The sequence below is a fragment of the Microchirus variegatus genome (assembly GCF_963457635.1).
Source record: "Microchirus variegatus genome assembly, chromosome: 1".
Taxonomy (NCBI): Eukaryota; Metazoa; Chordata; class Actinopteri; order Pleuronectiformes; family Soleidae; genus Microchirus; species Microchirus variegatus.
The window spans coordinates 33588478-33606345 of NC_139802.1; the positions used below are offsets into that span (position 1 = coordinate 33588478).

The following is a 17868-nucleotide window of genomic DNA, read 5'->3' on the forward strand; positions in this document are numbered from 1 at the left end:
ATGTCGTCCAAAATTTAACTACAAAAGTCATACCATAGTATGTCGTCCAAAATTTAACTACAAAAGTCGTACTTTAGTATGTCGTCCAAAATTTTACCAAAAAGTCATAGTTAAGTAGGTCGTCCGAAATCGGTCAAACAAGTCATACTCTAGTATGTCGTCCAAAATTTGACAAAAAAGTCAAACTTTTGTTAAACATTTATTTAGAAAGGCTTTTAAAACCTCGCAGCACTGTGACACTTTCCTTCTGTACATTTTCTCATACTATGGTATGTGTTATGAACATACTATTGATGTTAAGTAAAAACACTATGGATATATTGTTGGTGTTGTAAAGGTTACAAGTAAGTAGACATTTAATGAACAAGTTAACTCCAGTTAACTGTTGACGAAATGTCACATATACAGTGATGAATTGTGTCAGATGCTAAATGAACAGGCAAAGACAACGGTGTAAACAGAGTGAGTTAATTAAATAATGATTAAAATGTTCACGTTAAATACTTGTATGGAACACAACTGACCAAAAGATTTTAAATACCAGCAAAGTGGTGTTTTGCAAGACACTTAGAATAGCTTGTGCTGGAAGAAGAAAGACTTGTATGTCTGAGGTTGTGAGTTCAAACCTTATGGTCAGCTGTTTGAGTGCAATGTTCAAAGTAAACAGTCAAAAGCTTAAGGAGAACCTGACAAAGACAATTTTCAGATAGCGCAGTGGACAAGAACGCTGCTGTGCAGTCGCTGAGGTTATAGGTTCAGTTCTTGTCAGGACCAGGACCTTTTAAAGGTCATCATCCAAAGTGAAGATTAAGATGAGACAAAAAGATCTAGACGAAGGCGGCATTGGTGGCGCGGATGCTGTGTTCCCAACAAGAAAGTTGTGTCAGCAAGGTGGCAGAATCGGTTCCAGCACTCGATGGTTGTTGAGTGGAACTGAACCTAACCTCTTGCTAAGTGTCACTGTCCTCAACCCCCCAGGAGACCCCCCCACTGCACGCAACAAGCCTAGTTTGGTGCTGTACCCTGGGTGGCAACCTCAACCCTTGCTAAGTGCGTCTCTCGTCTCTCGCAATCTGCATGGGCCTGGAATTGAACCCACCACCATGTGGGCTCATTCCCATGGCTGTGAATAAAACCACCGCACCACCATTTCTGACACCAATTGGGACTTTTGGTCTCCTTTCAATCTTCACTTCGGATGATGACCTTTAAAAAGTCCTGGTCCTGACAATAACTGAACCCACAACCTCAGCAACTTCACAGCAGCGTTCTTGTCCACTGAGCTACCTGAACTTATCATCGGCAGGTTCTCTTAGAGCTTTTGACAGTTTACTTTGAACATTGCACTCAAACAGTTGACCATAAGGTTTGAACTCACAACCTCAGAGATGCTTGTGAACTTCAAGCCAGCAGTTGTACCCACTGAGCTAGCTGGTCCCCAAGAACTTCAGGTTCTCTTAGAGCTTTTGACTGTTAACTTTGAACATTGCACTGACACAACAGTTGACCATAAGGTTTGAACTCACAACTTGAAACATACAAGCCTTTCTCTTTCAGCACAAGCTATTCTTGCTGACTTACAGAACTACAAGTTGCTGGTATTTTTAAATTCTTATTTTGGTCAGAAGTTCTAAGAAGTTCAGATGATTGTAAGACTTGAACTGCCAACCTCAGAGATGCTTGTGAAATTTACAACAGCAGCTTTACCCACCGAGCTAGATTCTCCCACAGATCTTGAGGTTCTCTGAGCATTTTTGACAGTGTACTTTGAGTCTTGGCGCCCTCTCGCGGATGAATTGTGTTCCATACAAGTATTTAACATGAACCTTTTAATCATTTTCCAAATGCTAACTGCTGTTAGCTGCCGGAGCCTCAGTGACACTGACATAGTTTCCTGTGTCTCATTTGCACTCACATTCCAAAGCGGAAGTTTCTCACACAAAATTTTGGCAGATGTCAAATAATATGTTTCTGCCAAAAATAAGGTCTAGTATATCTATTAAAATAATAGGTGAAGATGAGAAACTATGTATTTGCTTTAGGGTCTCACATGGATGTGCTTATGTGTTGTAGGTGAAGTTCACCAGCGCGGTGAAGCTGTCCGAAGGGGGCGCTGCAGGGCCAGAGTACGGCAGAGACGAGGAGGAGAATTTCTTCAAGCGGCTTGGTAAATGGAGGTCTGGCAGGAGGAATCCATCCAAGCTTCACCACACAGAAGAGAAAGATGGTAGACCTCCCCCACCCCAGGGTGCCCCTCGCCCACCCCACGCCCCCATCATCCTTTGTCTATACCTCTCGGTGTCTGTCGGTGTTTGTCTGTGTGGTGTCACGGTGTCTTGTCTTTGCATCACAAATTGCCGGACACCCGCCTGCAACACTCTCGCCTTGATGTTTTATTTTCAAACATCAGTATCTCGTGTCTACCCTCAAATAAATCAAATGATATACAAGATTTTGCCAAACCATCTATTACAAACAAATAATGCAGTGGTGGCGCATTATAGGATGATTTCTAAAAGCTATTTTACGACAGAAATGATGTTCTATGTAGCAAAATAAAAGTTAAATTCATAGCAACAAAATAAAGGCAGTAGTTTTTTATGTTAGCATTAAGTTGCAAAAATGATGTCCTGCAATATAACGTAATACATAGGAAAACTAGCATTGGCTTAAATTAGCCTCCTCTTTTTGTGGTGACAAGAAAATAAATTGAGTTACATCAGATCAAAACACCAAATGAAAACATGGACAGTTTGCAAATGTATTGTTATCAGTGAAGCCAGTATTTCAATTTAACATTTACTCAATCTATATTCCTCAATCACAGTTATTTTATGTCTTAATATAATCAATTTCTTTACATATAGTGCCTTTAAGTTTTGAGAAAACACATGTATAAAATGAAGTTATTTTTTTATTAAAATGGCTGGTTTGTTTTTGGTTTATCGTCTTTATAAAGTGGGTCCCCATAAAAGTATGGGAAACACTTCACTGGCTAATTTTTTGGAAGTTCAATACGAAATTGTACTATTTGTAATGCTCCTTTTTAAGAAATTAACATACCTTTAATCTTACCCATTTTATTTCAAATTTCATGTTAGTATCAGCTCTAAAATCAGGTTTGTCTGATTCCATTCGTCCTTGACTCCTCCGTGTCTTGTCTTCCCAACTCTACATTCCCTTCTTTCCGTGCACACCCTGCAATCCTCGACGAACCCTTTCCTCCTTTTTTTCTGTTCAGCAGTGGGAAAAAAGAGGAACTCACTCATATCTATCAAAACCATCTTTCTGCTGCAAAGCATATCTCTGTACTCTGTCCAGCATGACGCTGTCAGTGCTCTTGTCTCTTCTGTGGTGACGTCTGGTGGTATTTTTCACAGCCTGAGTTTAAATAGAGTGGTCCACATAGAGAGCAACTGTGAAGCTGTGGTTACACTTGTCCTTTCAATGTGATTGATGATAAACGTATTGCACAATACCTGAAAATAATCTGCAGAATTGGTTTTAGTTGGAATAGAATAAGTTGAAAAAAAAAAATTAAATCCAAGTGTAAGCTCCACCAGTGTCTGTGTCCATCTCTCACTCGGCTTCATGTGTCAGTGGCTCTTCAGTGCTTTCTGTTAAATGTCATGAAATTATCTTAAAGGTCCATTGTGAAAAGATTAGTGGCATCGAATGGTGAGACTGCAATGCCTTTCCCAAGCACGTCCGGAAACTACGGTGGCCTTTGCATGGCAGAAAGGATTTCATTCTTCTTTGTTTGCATCGTCTAAACATTGGATTGTTCATTCCTGTTCCTGCAAAAGAAGGCGGCATTCGTAAAGCAAGTCCTTTGCAATTTAAAGCAATTATACCCTTATAAAAACATACTTATGCACACTTTCTACCAATTAACTGTCCTAAATGTCACAGTGGACCTTTAAAAGAAATATTCCAGAGGAAAAAAAAAACCTTCATCTCTTCTATTATCCCCACCTTATTTTGTCCATCTTTTCTTTAGGTCCCCACGGTTTTCAGGAGCGACTCGCAGCCAGTCAGGAGGCCATGAAGAATAAGAATGTGGTGAATTTGGGTGCCATACGACAGGGCATGAAACGCTTCCAGTTCCTGCTGAATTGCTGCGAGCCAGGAACCATACCGGACGCCTCCATCCTCGCTGCTGCCCTGGACCTGGTATGTATGGTCTTTGCTGGTGTCTGCTGCTGCACTCAAAGAAACCACAACCACCTGAAACTCCTTGCTTCCTCCAGGAAGCTCCAGTTGTTGCTCGGGCCTCCCTTTTCCTCGAGTGCGCCAGATTCGTCCACCGCTGTAACCGCGGCAACTGGCCCGAGTGGATGAAGGGTCACCACGTCAACATCACCAAGCGAGGCCTGTCGAGGGGCAGATCACCAATCGTGGGCAACAAAAGGAACCAGAAACTCCAGTGGAACGCCGCCAAACATTTCTGCCAGTGGGGAGATGTGAGTTTGAGATAACAATGATAACAACTGGAACATTTTTAAACGTTGCTAAGAAGGTACTCATAATAATAATAATAATCATAATAATGCTTCACAAGTGTTTGTCTGTGTGTGTTTTTGAATCTGCTCAGGCAATCGGCACACGGCTCAGTGAACTCTGTCACTCTGACAGCGAGAGCCCTGCTAACATCCTGGGTTACATCTATGACGAAGAGACCAAACGGAGAATGAGAAAAGAAGATGAGGAAGAGGACTATTTAGATGACAGTGAGTCAGAACACCGTTTAATCTTTTTTTTTATGCTCTCTTAAAAAAAAAATATATATATATACATATATATATATATATATATATATTGTTTTGTATGCAAACCTTAAAATGTTGTTTTATATTGACAAATTGACAAAAACGCTTTAAAATTAAGTCTCATCCTTAATTTCTGCATGCAAATCTCATGATTTTTGTTTTGTTTTCAAAAAACTATTTTTAAATCATCCTTTCATGCTTTTTTTTGCCTGTACCCCTCCTGATTGATGAAAACATAAATCTTTTCCTTTAAGACACAGTCAATCCTACAAAATGTGGCTGCCCCTTTGCTTTGAAAATGGCCGCCTGCCAGCTCTTGTTGGAAATCACCACTTTCCTGCGTGAGACTTTTCCCTGTTTGCCACGCCCACGCACCGAGCCACTTGTGGTCAGTAGGATTACATTTATGCATTTGTGTAAACATGAATACAGTTTTAAAACCAGCAAAAGTGATGAGTTGAAAAGTAAAATAGAAAAAAAAAAGTCAAAGATATGTCACTGCATGAAAAGTGGGATTTGCGGCAGTTATCGTCCCTGAGAATTGCTGTGAAACTCCCAGTCAGCTGGGTGTTTCAGTCAGTTGTCGATAACTGCCAGGAATTGCCGTAAACTTGCTGTCTAGGCAGCACATGTGCTGATGGATTTATGCTGAAAATGCTCACCTGTTCACTGTAGGATCTTGACAGCTGCCGTCTGCGGTTAGACCCCGAGCTTGGTCGCCATCGCTATGAGAGGAAGATCAGCTTCGCAGGCATTCTTGATGACGAAGACGGGCACGATTCTCTCAACAGCAGCAGCCACACGTTGAAGTCTGACACCACCGGGGAGGACAAGAAGGCACCGGAAACTCAGGGTGAGACCTGAAGTTGTGCAGAACACACACATAGATTTTTTTAGTGCAGATGTTTCTCGACTATGCCATTCATTTGGCCTCCTGCCTTTGGTCCAATAAGCAAGTATTAGTAGTGAATTTCAGCTGAGACCATAAAATCAGTGTTTTCTTCATTCCTTAAAATGTATCTGCCTGAATTTAGCCATGTTTTTTTCAGTGGCCTTATTCTTCTAAATACCTGTTTCTTCTATTATTTCTTGAGGCATTATCTGTGTCTGTTAGTCCAATTTTGAGAAAGCCATTTTAGCACAATTGTATTCAGACTAATGTGTTTACATATTAAATACATATTAAAAGTCTGTATTTAGTCAGATTAATACCATCATTTGTTGTTTTTTTTCCCCCTAATGTCATGAAACTGTAGGCTGTAATCATCCGTCTGCTTATTTTCTCACCTACGTTTTGTAAGAAATCTCTGCCCACTTCCATCCTCCCCAGCACCCATCAGGAAGATTCGTATAGGAGGCTCTCGGCTGCTTCAGATCAAAGGGGCGCGCAGCTTCCGCGTGAAGAAGGGAGGCTCGCTGTCGTCCATACGCCGAGCGGGAAGCCTCAAGAGCACCAAGATGTCTCGTCAGGACTCAGAGTCTGAGAACGAAGAAGGTTTATTGTCCCAAACACAAAGCAGGGACACAGTTACGGACATTGGTAAGTTGAGGAAGAGGCAACCTCTGTTAGTTAATTATTATAATTTTAATAGAGTTTTAAAGTTGTGTTTTTTCTTAGACAATTCTTTTCAAGATTTCTTTTCAAATTCAAATATTTGCACTTTAAAGCACAATATTATTATATTGTATTCCTTGTGTAGTGATAGTGTGTGTTCTTGTTGCAGGTAGTCCATTTAGCACCAGTGAGCCCAGCATAGAACCAGAGGGCCAGGGCTCAGGAGGAGCAGAGGACAACTACCACCGCAACATGTCCTGGCTCCATGTACAGTATTTATATACTGTATATGTGTGTGTGTGTGTGTGTGTGTGTGTGTGTGTGTATAGTGAGCCCATGTGTTCCTTCACTTCATACTGACTTCCCCTCCTGTACTTGCCTTAGATCATGATCCTGCTGTGCAACCAGCAGAGTTTCATCTGCACCCACATCGACTTCTGCCACCCGCACTGCTACCAGCACCACAGCCGTTCCTGCGCCCGTCTGGTGCGAGCCATCAAGCTTGTGTATGGCGAGACGGTGGACAGCCTGCGGGAAGACAGCGCCTCCTCTGGCAACATCGGGGCACGTGCAAAGAAAACCAAAGAGGTGCAATTTCCTGTTCTTGGGAGAGTAAATGACTCAGTGGAGCAATTGTGGGAGTAAGTAAGTCTTTGTTGCCCACAGTGTTCAGACAAGTCGTGTCTGAGGACCCCATCCATGAAGAGAAGACCCACCGACTCCAACACTGAGGGGAAGAAAGACACAGGCATGCTCAAGTACATCCGCAACCAGGTGAAGTATTATTTTCTTATATTCCTTGAGAAATAGACAGAAGTCAGAAAAGAAAAAAAAAAGGAAAATTGCTACCAAGAGTGTTACCAAGTTGGGATATATTGTAAATCAGGTTAAAACTTTTAGATAGTAAATGTACTTCCCAGTGTAACACTTTGCAGTTAATAGCTGTTGTTCTTTATAGTGACTTTTTTCTGTCTGTCTTCAGGTGATGAGCTTGTCACCAGCACCACTCTCACTGCTGATCAAAGCGGCTCCCATCTTGACTGATGACATGTACGGAGATGTCCAGCCTGCAGCCTGGGAGCTGCTTCTCAGTGTGGACGAACATATGGCAGCTGCCGCTGGTGAGTAGAAAACAATCCCAAGGTTTTATCAGACTACACTTTCCTCTTCCTTCATGTGCTTGTGTTCACCCTCTCACTCCCTCCCCCCCCCAGCGGCCATGTTCCTTCTGTGCGCGGTCAAGGTCCCAGACGCGGTGACTGAAATGATGATGGCGGAGTTCCAGCACCAGGAGGCCTGTCAGCGCATCAACTCCATCCTGAAGTTTTACACGCTGTGGCGTTTCCGCTACCAGGTGTGGCCCCGCATGGAGGAAGGAGCACAACAGATCTTTAAGGTGTGAACAGTGTTTGTTTTTTTTCACACTATACACCATCTTGGTATCCTAATTTAAATTTCAGACAACGAATGTTTGAACAAGCTCACAGTCTTTCCTGCATTAACATAGTATTTGTACATGATTTCTTACCACATCTGGGAACATAAATGACCTTGTTGTACATTTCTCTTCTTTCAGATCCCTCCACCCAGCATCAACTTCACCCTCCCGTCTCCTATACTGGGAATGCCCTGTGTCCCCATATTTGACCCTCCATGGGTGCCACAGAACACTGGCAGCGTCCAGGACCCGATCAATGAAGACCAGTCTGTAAGTCTGAGCCTAGTTTTAATTGTTTGCCCAGCACATTTACTCATGATTAACTTTACCAACAGTGATAGAAATATGCAAGATGTTTTCTCATGAGCTGTTCAGGAATACTGCTCTTGTTGTTGATTTTGATGAATATAACATGTGAATAATACATACAGTATGATTTTCAAATGCTCCCGTGAACTGTGACACCACCTTGAATTAGGTTGTCAGGCCACTTTGGATTTAATATAAACAAAAATTAAAGTAATTATTATTCTCTTGTCATATTTTTATATGAAGCTCATGTCTATAATGCATTACAACATATCACTATGATGCATTTATAGTGTTTTATGATGGCAGTCATCTTGATAATGTCTCATTGTGAACATAAAGAACTTTAAATGTGTGATAATTTGCATTAATGTAGGACCATTCATTAAAATCTGGATGTCACACACTTCAAGTCATTTTATAAAGACTTGAAAGGTCAATTTAATGATTAATAACCTAATTTTAATCACCATTATAATGTGGCATAATGTTATGGACAAGGTTTTCTAGTGTGTGGTGATTATTGTTATGAACTATTCAGAATATTTATGAATGGTTATACATACTGTATACTCACATTATAATACACTCAAAGTATATTTAATTCACTATAGACATTGGCATTGCATCATAATGACTAGAATATCTTTACAATGCTGTATAAATGACAATGAAACTACAGTGTTGATACATTGCACTGCAGGTTGATCCAGGTTAGTGAGAGTATAAATATAAAAACAAGGGTAATGAGGCAAATATAATTATTTCGTGTGTGTAATTTGTGAGTAATTCAACCCTTTGAAACAACATGGTGACACTTCGAGTCCATTTCACCAAATTCACTCATTAATCGGGTGGAATTCAAGTATTTTAGTGTTTTAAAGATTTAAATTAAACTGTGTTGTACTCCGTTTTACTCCACAATCAAAAGCAGTACAGATAAACTTGCTTTAAAATAATTTGCAATTGCTTTGCAAGTTAAATTTATACAACTGCACCAAGAAATTTGCTAATATACAAACACTTTCTTTTCCTTTTTATTTAAAGTAGTTTATTGGTGTTTCCTTTAAATTTATTTTATTTTATTTTTACCTTTTTGTGTTTAAGCATGATTATCTTAATATGTTTTATGGATTTTGATGACGACCTGCGAGCACTTGTTCTATAATTTATCTATCGACTGTCTTTGTTTTTAGTACTCCACATTAATTCAGTCAGTCCATGCCATAGTAAGTTGGTATTTCTGTCCGGATGTTTGTGCTGATGCATCTTGTTACCGCAGATCAATAAAGACAGATTTCACCATTGTAGTGTTTTTAGCCCATTTCCTTAGCAGTGGGTGTAAAACCAGGGCAGCCTCATGGGTCATGTCAGACCTTTGCATCTTAATCAGTGATAACACATCACACTGAAAAGGCAGAATGAAAAATAACAGCATGCATCAGACATTCAGACATTTTGTGCGTGTTGTGCTGTTGATGCATGGTCATTAGATGAGAATGACTTTGCTGTGTATGTTTTCCCATATCACGCGTTCAGCCTATTGAGACATATATGTATGTGTATGAGCACTTGTGGGAATGCTGTGAGGCATTTACTGTACACACGATACAGTAAATTCTCCAAAGTCCAGTCTGAATACTTTTATTTGTGTCACAATTTCTTAACAATCCTGATTCCTTACTTCGCTTCCTCATGGCGCTTGGGATGGAATTAGAGCATGAGACGAATGAGCTGGAGGAGAGTTACTGTATTAACGTGTCCAGGCATTTTACATTAAAAATATTAATAATAAAAAAATGCTCCTCTCGTGTAAGTGTAAGCCTAGAATAGCTGTGCACACACGTTTCCTGAAAGATTGAAACTGTCCATTTGGATTTAATTTGTGCTTCTCCTCATTCAGAACTCCCTTGTATGTCTGCACCTGCTGTCTCTACCACGTGTCGCTTTTCCAGCCAACGTCACTCCTTGTCCTTTTCTTTTTCTTTCTGTTTTTAGAAATCCTTCTCAGCGCGGGCGGTGTCGCGCTCCCACCAGCGAGCCGAGCACATCCTGAAGAACCTGCAGCAGGAGGAAGAGAAGCGGCGCCTGGGCCGCGAGGCCAGCATCATCACGGCCATTCCCGTGGCTCAGGAGTCCTGCTACGAGCCCACATGCAGCCCACCGCCTGAGCAGGAGGAAGAAGGTGGGCCACATAGAGATGACTCATGTCACGATACTATATCTATATCATGACTTGAGACATGATATAGTCTTATATTTTTGACGTTATATGATTATAACTTTATAATTATATGTGATGACTTTTCTTGGATTTCAAGGCTGTTGCATTGATAAATATCATAATTTATTATGTTGAATCAATTCATATATTATAGATATATTTATCAAAAATATATGGAATCGACAAAAAAATTATGTTTTACAAAAAGTCACTTCATAACAAGTCTTTCATTTTAAGCCTAGTTATTTATGTTTTAGCAGAATTTGACCATATTTATAGGCAGTTTCATTCACATTTGCGTAAATATCCTTCATTTAACATTAAAAAGTAAAATAAACAAACCAGGTATTATCTCAAATGAAAGGTAATGAGTATAATTTACAGATCATAAACATTTTTTTAATTTTTGCAGAGTTTGTCAAAACAAGACATTTTATTATTTAATTAGACTTCAGTTATTCTTCCTTATTAATGTGAATTTTAGGTTACTCATATTTCTTATTGCCTTTTGACATATTTCCATAATGAGAGAGATAATAGACCTCTATTTTTTAGACAGAAAGTTTGGTGTCATCTGCAAAGAGTAGAAGATCCGATATAGATCCTTGTGGTACACCACATTACATTGTCTTTATTGACAACAACATATTGTTCTCTGAGAGCAAAATAAAGTATCGGGGTTTGGTATCCGTGATACGGGCCAAATTCCAAATTTGCAGTATTGCACGCTGCTATATGACTGTGCCGCTGACTGCTCTGTGTCCTGACAGTGTGTTGTTTTTCTCTGCATATGTGTCGGTCGTGTCGGACATTGATAACGCCAGCAGAAGAAGTGGTGAACCTGACATCGCGCCGCCTGTCCGTCAGCCCCTCCTGCGCCTCCAGCAACTCCCACAGGAACTACTCTTTCCGCCGGGGCTCTGTGTGGTCGATGCGTTCACTGGCCAGTGCTGAGGGTAGGAAAACACAGACTCAACTTTACCATTTAATATCTTTTGTTTCCTCATTTGTCAAATATATCGTTTTAATATTTGTTTCTGTATTTGCCAGATGAAGAGAACACAACAGAACACACTCCCACTCACCACATGCTCCAGCCACCTCAAGCTGTCTTCCCAGCATGCATCTGTGCTGCTGTTCTACCAATTGTGCACCTCATGGAGGACGGGGACGTTCGAGAGGACGGCGTGGCTGGTAGGTTGCTCTTAATTAGTGAACATAAAGTTATGTTGGAGCAGGAGTTGTGCTACTCTGTATTTGTTGCTTGTTTGTTGTATTTGTATATTTTTTTACTAAGAATATTATTCATTCCCACCTCATTTCTTCAGTGAGTGCTGTGGCACAGCAAATCCTCTGGAACTGCCTGATCGAGGATCCGGCCCTGGTTCTACGACACTTCCTGGAAAAACTAACAGTGAGCAACAGACAGGTAAAGATTCATTAGAATCTCAGGTACTTAATTAAATGTATTTATTGATTTACATTTAAATGTTGACATCAGTCTTGGATTTTCAAAGACCTACCATTTTAGTATTATATATATATTATATTATTATATATAATATACATTTTTATCTTTTTTTATGTTTTACTCTTGAGTATTGAGTTTCTCTGTTTCTATTATATGTATATACACATTTGTATCGTGTATTTGTATTTTTAATGGTGAGAAAAAGCTGCATTGCATTATTTATGTATGAATAGTGCTATACAAATGAACTTTGATTGATTTATTTAAGGACGAGTTGATGTACATGCTGAGGAAGCTGCTGCTCAACATCGGAGATCTGCCGGCTCAGACCTCTCACATCCTCTTTAACTACCTGGTAAAATGTCTCTATTTGTATACGTTTGTCTTCCATTTAAACCTTCCATCACATCCTAATCTCCTCCTCCTCCCCCAGGTGGGTCTGATCATGTACTTTGTGCGGACTCCCTGTGAGTGGGGAATGGACGCCATCTCAGCCACACTCACCTTCCTGTGGGAGGTGGTGGGTTATGTGGAGGGGCTGTTCTTCAAAGACCTGAAGCAGACCATGAAGAAGGAGCAGTGTGAGGTCAAGCTGCTGGTCACTGCGTCCATGCCAGGTATTATTATTATTAAAATACACATCTGCAAAAAAAACAGAAAATTAAACTGAAAATGTGACAAATGTTTTATTCGCTATAGATCATTTATAAAGAAAGACATAAAGAGCAGTTATTTATTGTGCCACACGCACATTAACCACACTGTATTCTTGTGTTGAAGCAGGAACCAAAACTCTGGTGGTGCACGGGCAGAACGAGTGCGACATCCCAACACAGCTGCCAGTGCATGAAGACACTCAGTTTGAAGCCCTGCTGAAGGTAAAGATGCTGAAAATGAAACGGCATTTTTTTTACGGGGGTTAAAATATAAATTATATTTGGTAAATATCATTCTTTATCCATACAGGAAAGTCTTGAATTTTTCAACATACCTGAGGCCAGATCAGCACACTACTTCCTCATGGACAAACGATGGAACCTCATCCATTATTCCAAGGTAGCAACAACCAAGAGACAAAAGTGAGGAGTGAATGAGCCCCTCTTAGTTTAAAGGATTTAAATAATTAAATGTTTCTATCCGCGTCCTGCAGACATATGTTAGAGACATCTATCCCTTCCGGAGGTCCGTTTCTCCTCAGCTCAACTTGGTCCACATGCTGCCAGAGAAAGGACAAGAGCTCATCCAGAAACAGGTGGGAATGTTAAACAAACACTTCATCCACTGTCTCCTTTAGTGTCTCATTCTGTTTTTTTTACCTTTGCCACGCAGGTGTTTTCCCGTAAACTGGAGGAGGTTGGCCGTGTCCTCTTCCTCATTTCCCTCACACAGCACATGCCGGCCGTGCACAAGCAATCCCACGTCTCTCTGCTGCAGGAGGATCTGCTGCGTCTGCCGTCTTTCCCTCGCACCGCCATCGACGCTGAGTTCTCCCTGTTTAATGAGCCACAAGGTTAGTGATGGATGGATGGATGGCTTGATGGATAGATGGATAGATGGATAGATGGACTGATTAAACCCTACATTGTGCTGCCAACTCCTCTCTCAGGTAAGGAGCTGTTTGGACTGGACACCCTACACAAGGTGCTGTGGATCAAGCTCCTTGAGGAAATGTTTCTGGGCATGCCCAGCGAGTACCCGTGGGGTGATGAGATGATGCTCTTCCTCAACGTCTTCAACGGGGCGCTGCTGCTGCACCCCGAGGACAGCGCCCTCCTCAGGCAATACACGGCGACGGCCATCAACACCGCTGTCCACTTTAATCATCTCTTCTCCCTGAGTGGGTACCAGTGGATGTTGCCAACCATGCTGCAGGTACACATGGAACTGTGTGAGTGAGTGGAAAATCAGAAATTAAAAATGAGGGAAAGCCGACATAAACATACATCTAAAAGAATGTCATAAATATCAATAAAATATAAGAACATTTCCAACAAGATTGGGGACAAAATATTAGAATGTGATACAAAAGAATTAAAGATAAAATATAAGGTGCTGTACAGATGCATTTGCAGAACAATTTGCACCAAGGTTCATGCAGAATTGAAGAATAAAAGTGTCGAAAGAAGTAAAGGGTGATTTTTTTTAAAGGGAAAGATGTGAACATAAGTAATGTTAAACACAGGTAGGATTAACTTTAAAACATTTGAAGCAGCTGGATCACAAACTTACCCATATGTGTGTGGTTGTGACAGGTCTATGCTGACTATGAGAGCAACCCTTTACTGAGGCAGGGCATTGAGTTCTGCTGCCGACAGTTCTACATCCTCCACCGCAAACCCTTTGTCCTGCAGCTGTTTGCAAGTGTGGCTCCGCTGCTAGAATTCACAGTAAGGATGACACATATTCAAATTCATCTACTATCAGTTTTTGCGCAAACGCTGCTGCTACAATTCTGACTGTCTGCATGTGACTCTGTCCTCAGACCAGCACGAGCACTGGTCTGTCTAAAGGAGTCTCAGCCCAGTGTCTGTTTGACCTGCTCGTCTCTCTGGAGGGTGAGACTCAGGACGCGCTGGACGCTCTGGAGCTGGTCAAGGCTGAGAAACCACTGCGCTCTCTGGGTAAACGGTCTGCCATTTTAATCAGGTTTTATTAAAGTTTACTGGTATGAGGTATTGAACCAACCAGACACAGACTCTCACTGCCAGCAAGGACTAAAGTAAAAGCATATTTTTTTGCCTGATAAAATCTGTATAATATCTTACATACTGTGTATGGATTTTTTTGCTGCCCGTCTTACCATTGACAACTTTTTCCAGCTGGAAACTTACATTTCTAAATCCACTTCTCCATAGGGAAAATCATAATTGTTAGCTTGCAGAGACAGAAGTGTAATGTTGCTCCTTTTGTAACTGAGCATCCAATGTAATGTATATTATATATAGTCTATTTTGTGGACAGATTTCTGTTATGGGAATGAGGACTTGGCCTTTTCTATCAGCGAGTCCATCAAGCTGTGTGTGACTGTGGTCGCTTATGCCCCCGAATCCTTCAGGAGGTAAGGAGACACACACCAATCTCCATCTTCTTCCCATGCTGCATCTGTGTCTGACCGACAACAATTAACCTTTCTGTCTAATATCCCCAAGTCTCCAGATGCTCATGGTGCTCGAGGCCTTAGTTCCCTGCTTCCTCCAGAAGCTGAAGAGCAACACAGTGACAATGGAATCTGCATCAGCTGCCAGAGATGAGATCGCCGCCATTGCTGCTCTGGCTACGTCACTGCAGGCCCTCCTGTACAGCTCAGAGACCCTGACGAGGTCGAGACACACATCAGAATCTTTACCCATACAGTAACTGTAGGTGATGTCTCTTTTTATAGATGTTTTTTAATTGTGCCACACATTTCTCACAGACCTATGACAGCTCCACAGTTGTCCCGCTGTGATCAGGGTCATAAGGGAGGTACAACTGCCAATCACACCATGTCAGGAGGTGTCAACACCAGGTCAGCACTTAATTTGTGATAATGATTCAGGTATTTTGAAGTGTGCTTGTATGAGGTACTGTCACATTATCAACACTTATCTTCAATTTTCATGAAGTAGCCTGCTGGGACTCTCACTGATGACAGAGTCACTTAACAAAAAAGGCTTGCTGAATAAAATCTCAGCAGAGTTTGCAATGCACAAACTTCTGTTTCCAGTGAGAACAAGTGGAAGTCTTACAATATTGTAGATTTAAGCAGACATATATTTCATTAGGTGAAGGTTATCTTTTGATAATAGAAGTCAGTGTTGATAATGTATCACTAACTCATCCAACCACCAAAAAGGTTTTATCGTCCTGAGGTGATATTTTAATGCCCTTTGAGTCCGAGCCAACACTCAGGTCTTGTTTCTATTCCCAGGGACAACCTCCACCTCCTAGAGGAGGGTCAGGGGATGCCAAGGGAGGAGCTGGACGAGCGCATCGCCAGGGAGGAGTTTCGCCGGCCGCGGGAGTCCCTGCTAAATATCTGCACCGAGTTTTACAAACACTGTGGACCACGACTCAAGATCCTGCAGAATGTTGCCGGTGAGCCCAGGGTCATAGCCCTGGAGCTGCTGGATATAAAGTCACACATGAGGTGATCAAATTTAAGTTCATCTTTTGTACAAATACTGACAAACGACGTTTGTGGAACTGTGGTCCCCACTCAAGCATAGAAGCCAGCAAGTGTTATTTTCCTGTGTCTAAAGAGGTCATTTTTTCCACTCTACATAGACTAACAAACAAACACTATAGAAAATAACATGTTTAGCATAACTGAGAATGTATCTATGGCTCTTGTCTCCCAGGCTTGCTGAGATCGCCCATGCCCTGCTGAAGCTGGCGCCCTATGACACCCTGACCATGGAGAGCCGTGGGCTGCGGCGCTACATCATGGAGATGCTGCCCATCACCGACTGGTCGTCCGAGGCCGTCCGCCCCGCCCTCATCCTCATCCTCAAGCGGCTGGACCGCATGTTCAACAAGATCCACAAGATGCCCACGCTCAGGTGCGCTCGCCCACAGGCTTTATGCACCAGGTCTGTTGAATACGATCGCCCCTTCTTACCGTCGCCCTGTGAGTGTATCGTGCTGTGCCGGTGCCATGGTGTGTACAGTAGATAAACGGCTTCTTGGCACTGTCCTCTGTCACGCTGCCTTCGTGGGTGATGTGTACCGTAAGTGCTGCTGTGGTGTGTGTTTTTGTGCACATGCTGAAACTGTGAGTTTGTGTAGCTGTGTGTACTAATATTAGCTTAATGTCAGTGTTCCCCCTGATTAATGGCTGCACTTATTTTATAAAACGTGTTCACCTCAGTATACTCTGTGTAATATAACAAAGAGATTAGTATATATCCAAGTTTATAGCCTTTAAAAGATGATATTACTGGCCAATTTCATACATTAGATAGATAGCACAGAATTGCATGCATATGCATAAAGAAAGACTATTAAACTTTAAATAAACTAAATAAACTAATCCTGAGGATTTAGGCCCCCATAAAACCCCATGCCCAGATTTGAATATTTTCACAAATGTACTACAGTTCATCAAATCAAAATCCTTTTCCCTATTATTAGTAATTAATGTGTGTAATGTGTAATTTTGACCATAACTAAAAAAGTACTTTCCATAGTAAAATGTAAATAACAAAATTGGACATCACATTTTATTAGACATAATTTTAATATATTTTAATTTATTATATTTTGCAAGGAAAATATTACCAGGGAGAAGGGAGCTTTTCCACCATTTTGTTTCATGGCCGCCTCCCACCAGTTTAGTTTAATGATAAAAATAATAGTATAAAAGTATAATAATTAACTTAATTATTGTGTCAGAAGGAACACTGGTCACAGGCGTGTGCTTCACACTAGGATCTGTTGCTGCACTGTTTAGCCGTCTATGTCTGTGAGCTTTCACTATTCACTGTCAGTCTCAACATGGAGGTGATGTGATTGTACTCGTGTTCATCCACGATGTGATGGTTTGACATTTACTGATCTATTTATGCCACATTCTAGCCATTTAAGGTGTCTCATGACATGAATGTGGCATTATTTATTTCATTAATGACACATTTGCTTTTGTGTGTGTGTTTTTTTGGCGTTGGTGTTGCACTTGTTCTCCAGGAGACAGGTGGAGTGGGAGGCGGCCAGTAGCCTGATTGAGGGGATCTGTCTGACCCTGCAGCGGCAGCCAATCATCTCCTTCCTGCCCCACCTTCGCTCGCTGATTAACGTCTGTGTCAACCTGGTAAAACGTCACCCACCCACCCTCTCTTATCTAGAGAAGCAGTCATCGGTCATGTTTCTCCTAAAAAATAAAATAAAAATAAAATACATGTGTTTGTGTGTTACGTCAGGTGATGGGTGTGGTGGGTCCCTCCAGCGTGGCAGACGGGCTCCCTCTGCTACACCTCAGCCCCTACCTCTCCCCTCCTCTCCCGTTCAGCACGGCGGTGGTCAGGCTGGTTGCCCTGCAGATCCAGGTTCTCTTCAATATAAATAAAGGAAAGAAAATACATATAAATAACAAATTAATATCAACTCAAAGACATTTTGTTTCTC

At 41.4% G+C, this 17868-nt stretch overlaps 1 protein-coding gene across 1 annotated transcript in view; it reads left to right on the top strand.

The window, feature by feature from the left end:
• unc80 (unc-80 homolog (C. elegans)) overlaps window positions 1–17868 on the top strand; it is a gene marked incomplete at both ends in the record, with an annotated part of 59098 nt that overhangs the window by 34029 nt on the left and 7201 nt on the right. Inside the window, 34 exons of the mRNA XM_083896879.1 lie at window positions 2074–2227; window positions 4001–4173; window positions 4251–4463; window positions 4595–4730; window positions 5024–5157; window positions 5445–5622; window positions 6070–6309; window positions 6494–6591; window positions 6709–6912; window positions 6991–7098; window positions 7307–7445; window positions 7539–7720; window positions 7901–8032; window positions 9268–9300; window positions 10070–10256; window positions 11120–11251; window positions 11346–11489; window positions 11624–11724; window positions 12035–12121; window positions 12200–12383; window positions 12550–12644; window positions 12733–12822; window positions 12917–13018; window positions 13096–13276; window positions 13373–13638; window positions 14019–14153; window positions 14249–14387; window positions 14728–14824; window positions 14916–15086; window positions 15182–15274; window positions 15677–15895; window positions 16107–16337; window positions 17431–17554; window positions 17664–17789. Coding sequence (XP_083753005.1) covers window positions 2074–2227; window positions 4001–4173; window positions 4251–4463; window positions 4595–4730; window positions 5024–5157; window positions 5445–5622; window positions 6070–6309; window positions 6494–6591; window positions 6709–6912; window positions 6991–7098; window positions 7307–7445; window positions 7539–7720; window positions 7901–8032; window positions 9268–9300; window positions 10070–10256; window positions 11120–11251; window positions 11346–11489; window positions 11624–11724; window positions 12035–12121; window positions 12200–12383; window positions 12550–12644; window positions 12733–12822; window positions 12917–13018; window positions 13096–13276; window positions 13373–13638; window positions 14019–14153; window positions 14249–14387; window positions 14728–14824; window positions 14916–15086; window positions 15182–15274; window positions 15677–15895; window positions 16107–16337; window positions 17431–17554; window positions 17664–17789 — 5028 coding nt within the window. The remainder of the gene's footprint in view (window positions 1–2073; window positions 2228–4000; window positions 4174–4250; window positions 4464–4594; window positions 4731–5023; window positions 5158–5444; window positions 5623–6069; window positions 6310–6493; window positions 6592–6708; window positions 6913–6990; window positions 7099–7306; window positions 7446–7538; window positions 7721–7900; window positions 8033–9267; window positions 9301–10069; window positions 10257–11119; window positions 11252–11345; window positions 11490–11623; window positions 11725–12034; window positions 12122–12199; window positions 12384–12549; window positions 12645–12732; window positions 12823–12916; window positions 13019–13095; window positions 13277–13372; window positions 13639–14018; window positions 14154–14248; window positions 14388–14727; window positions 14825–14915; window positions 15087–15181; window positions 15275–15676; window positions 15896–16106; window positions 16338–17430; window positions 17555–17663; window positions 17790–17868) is intronic.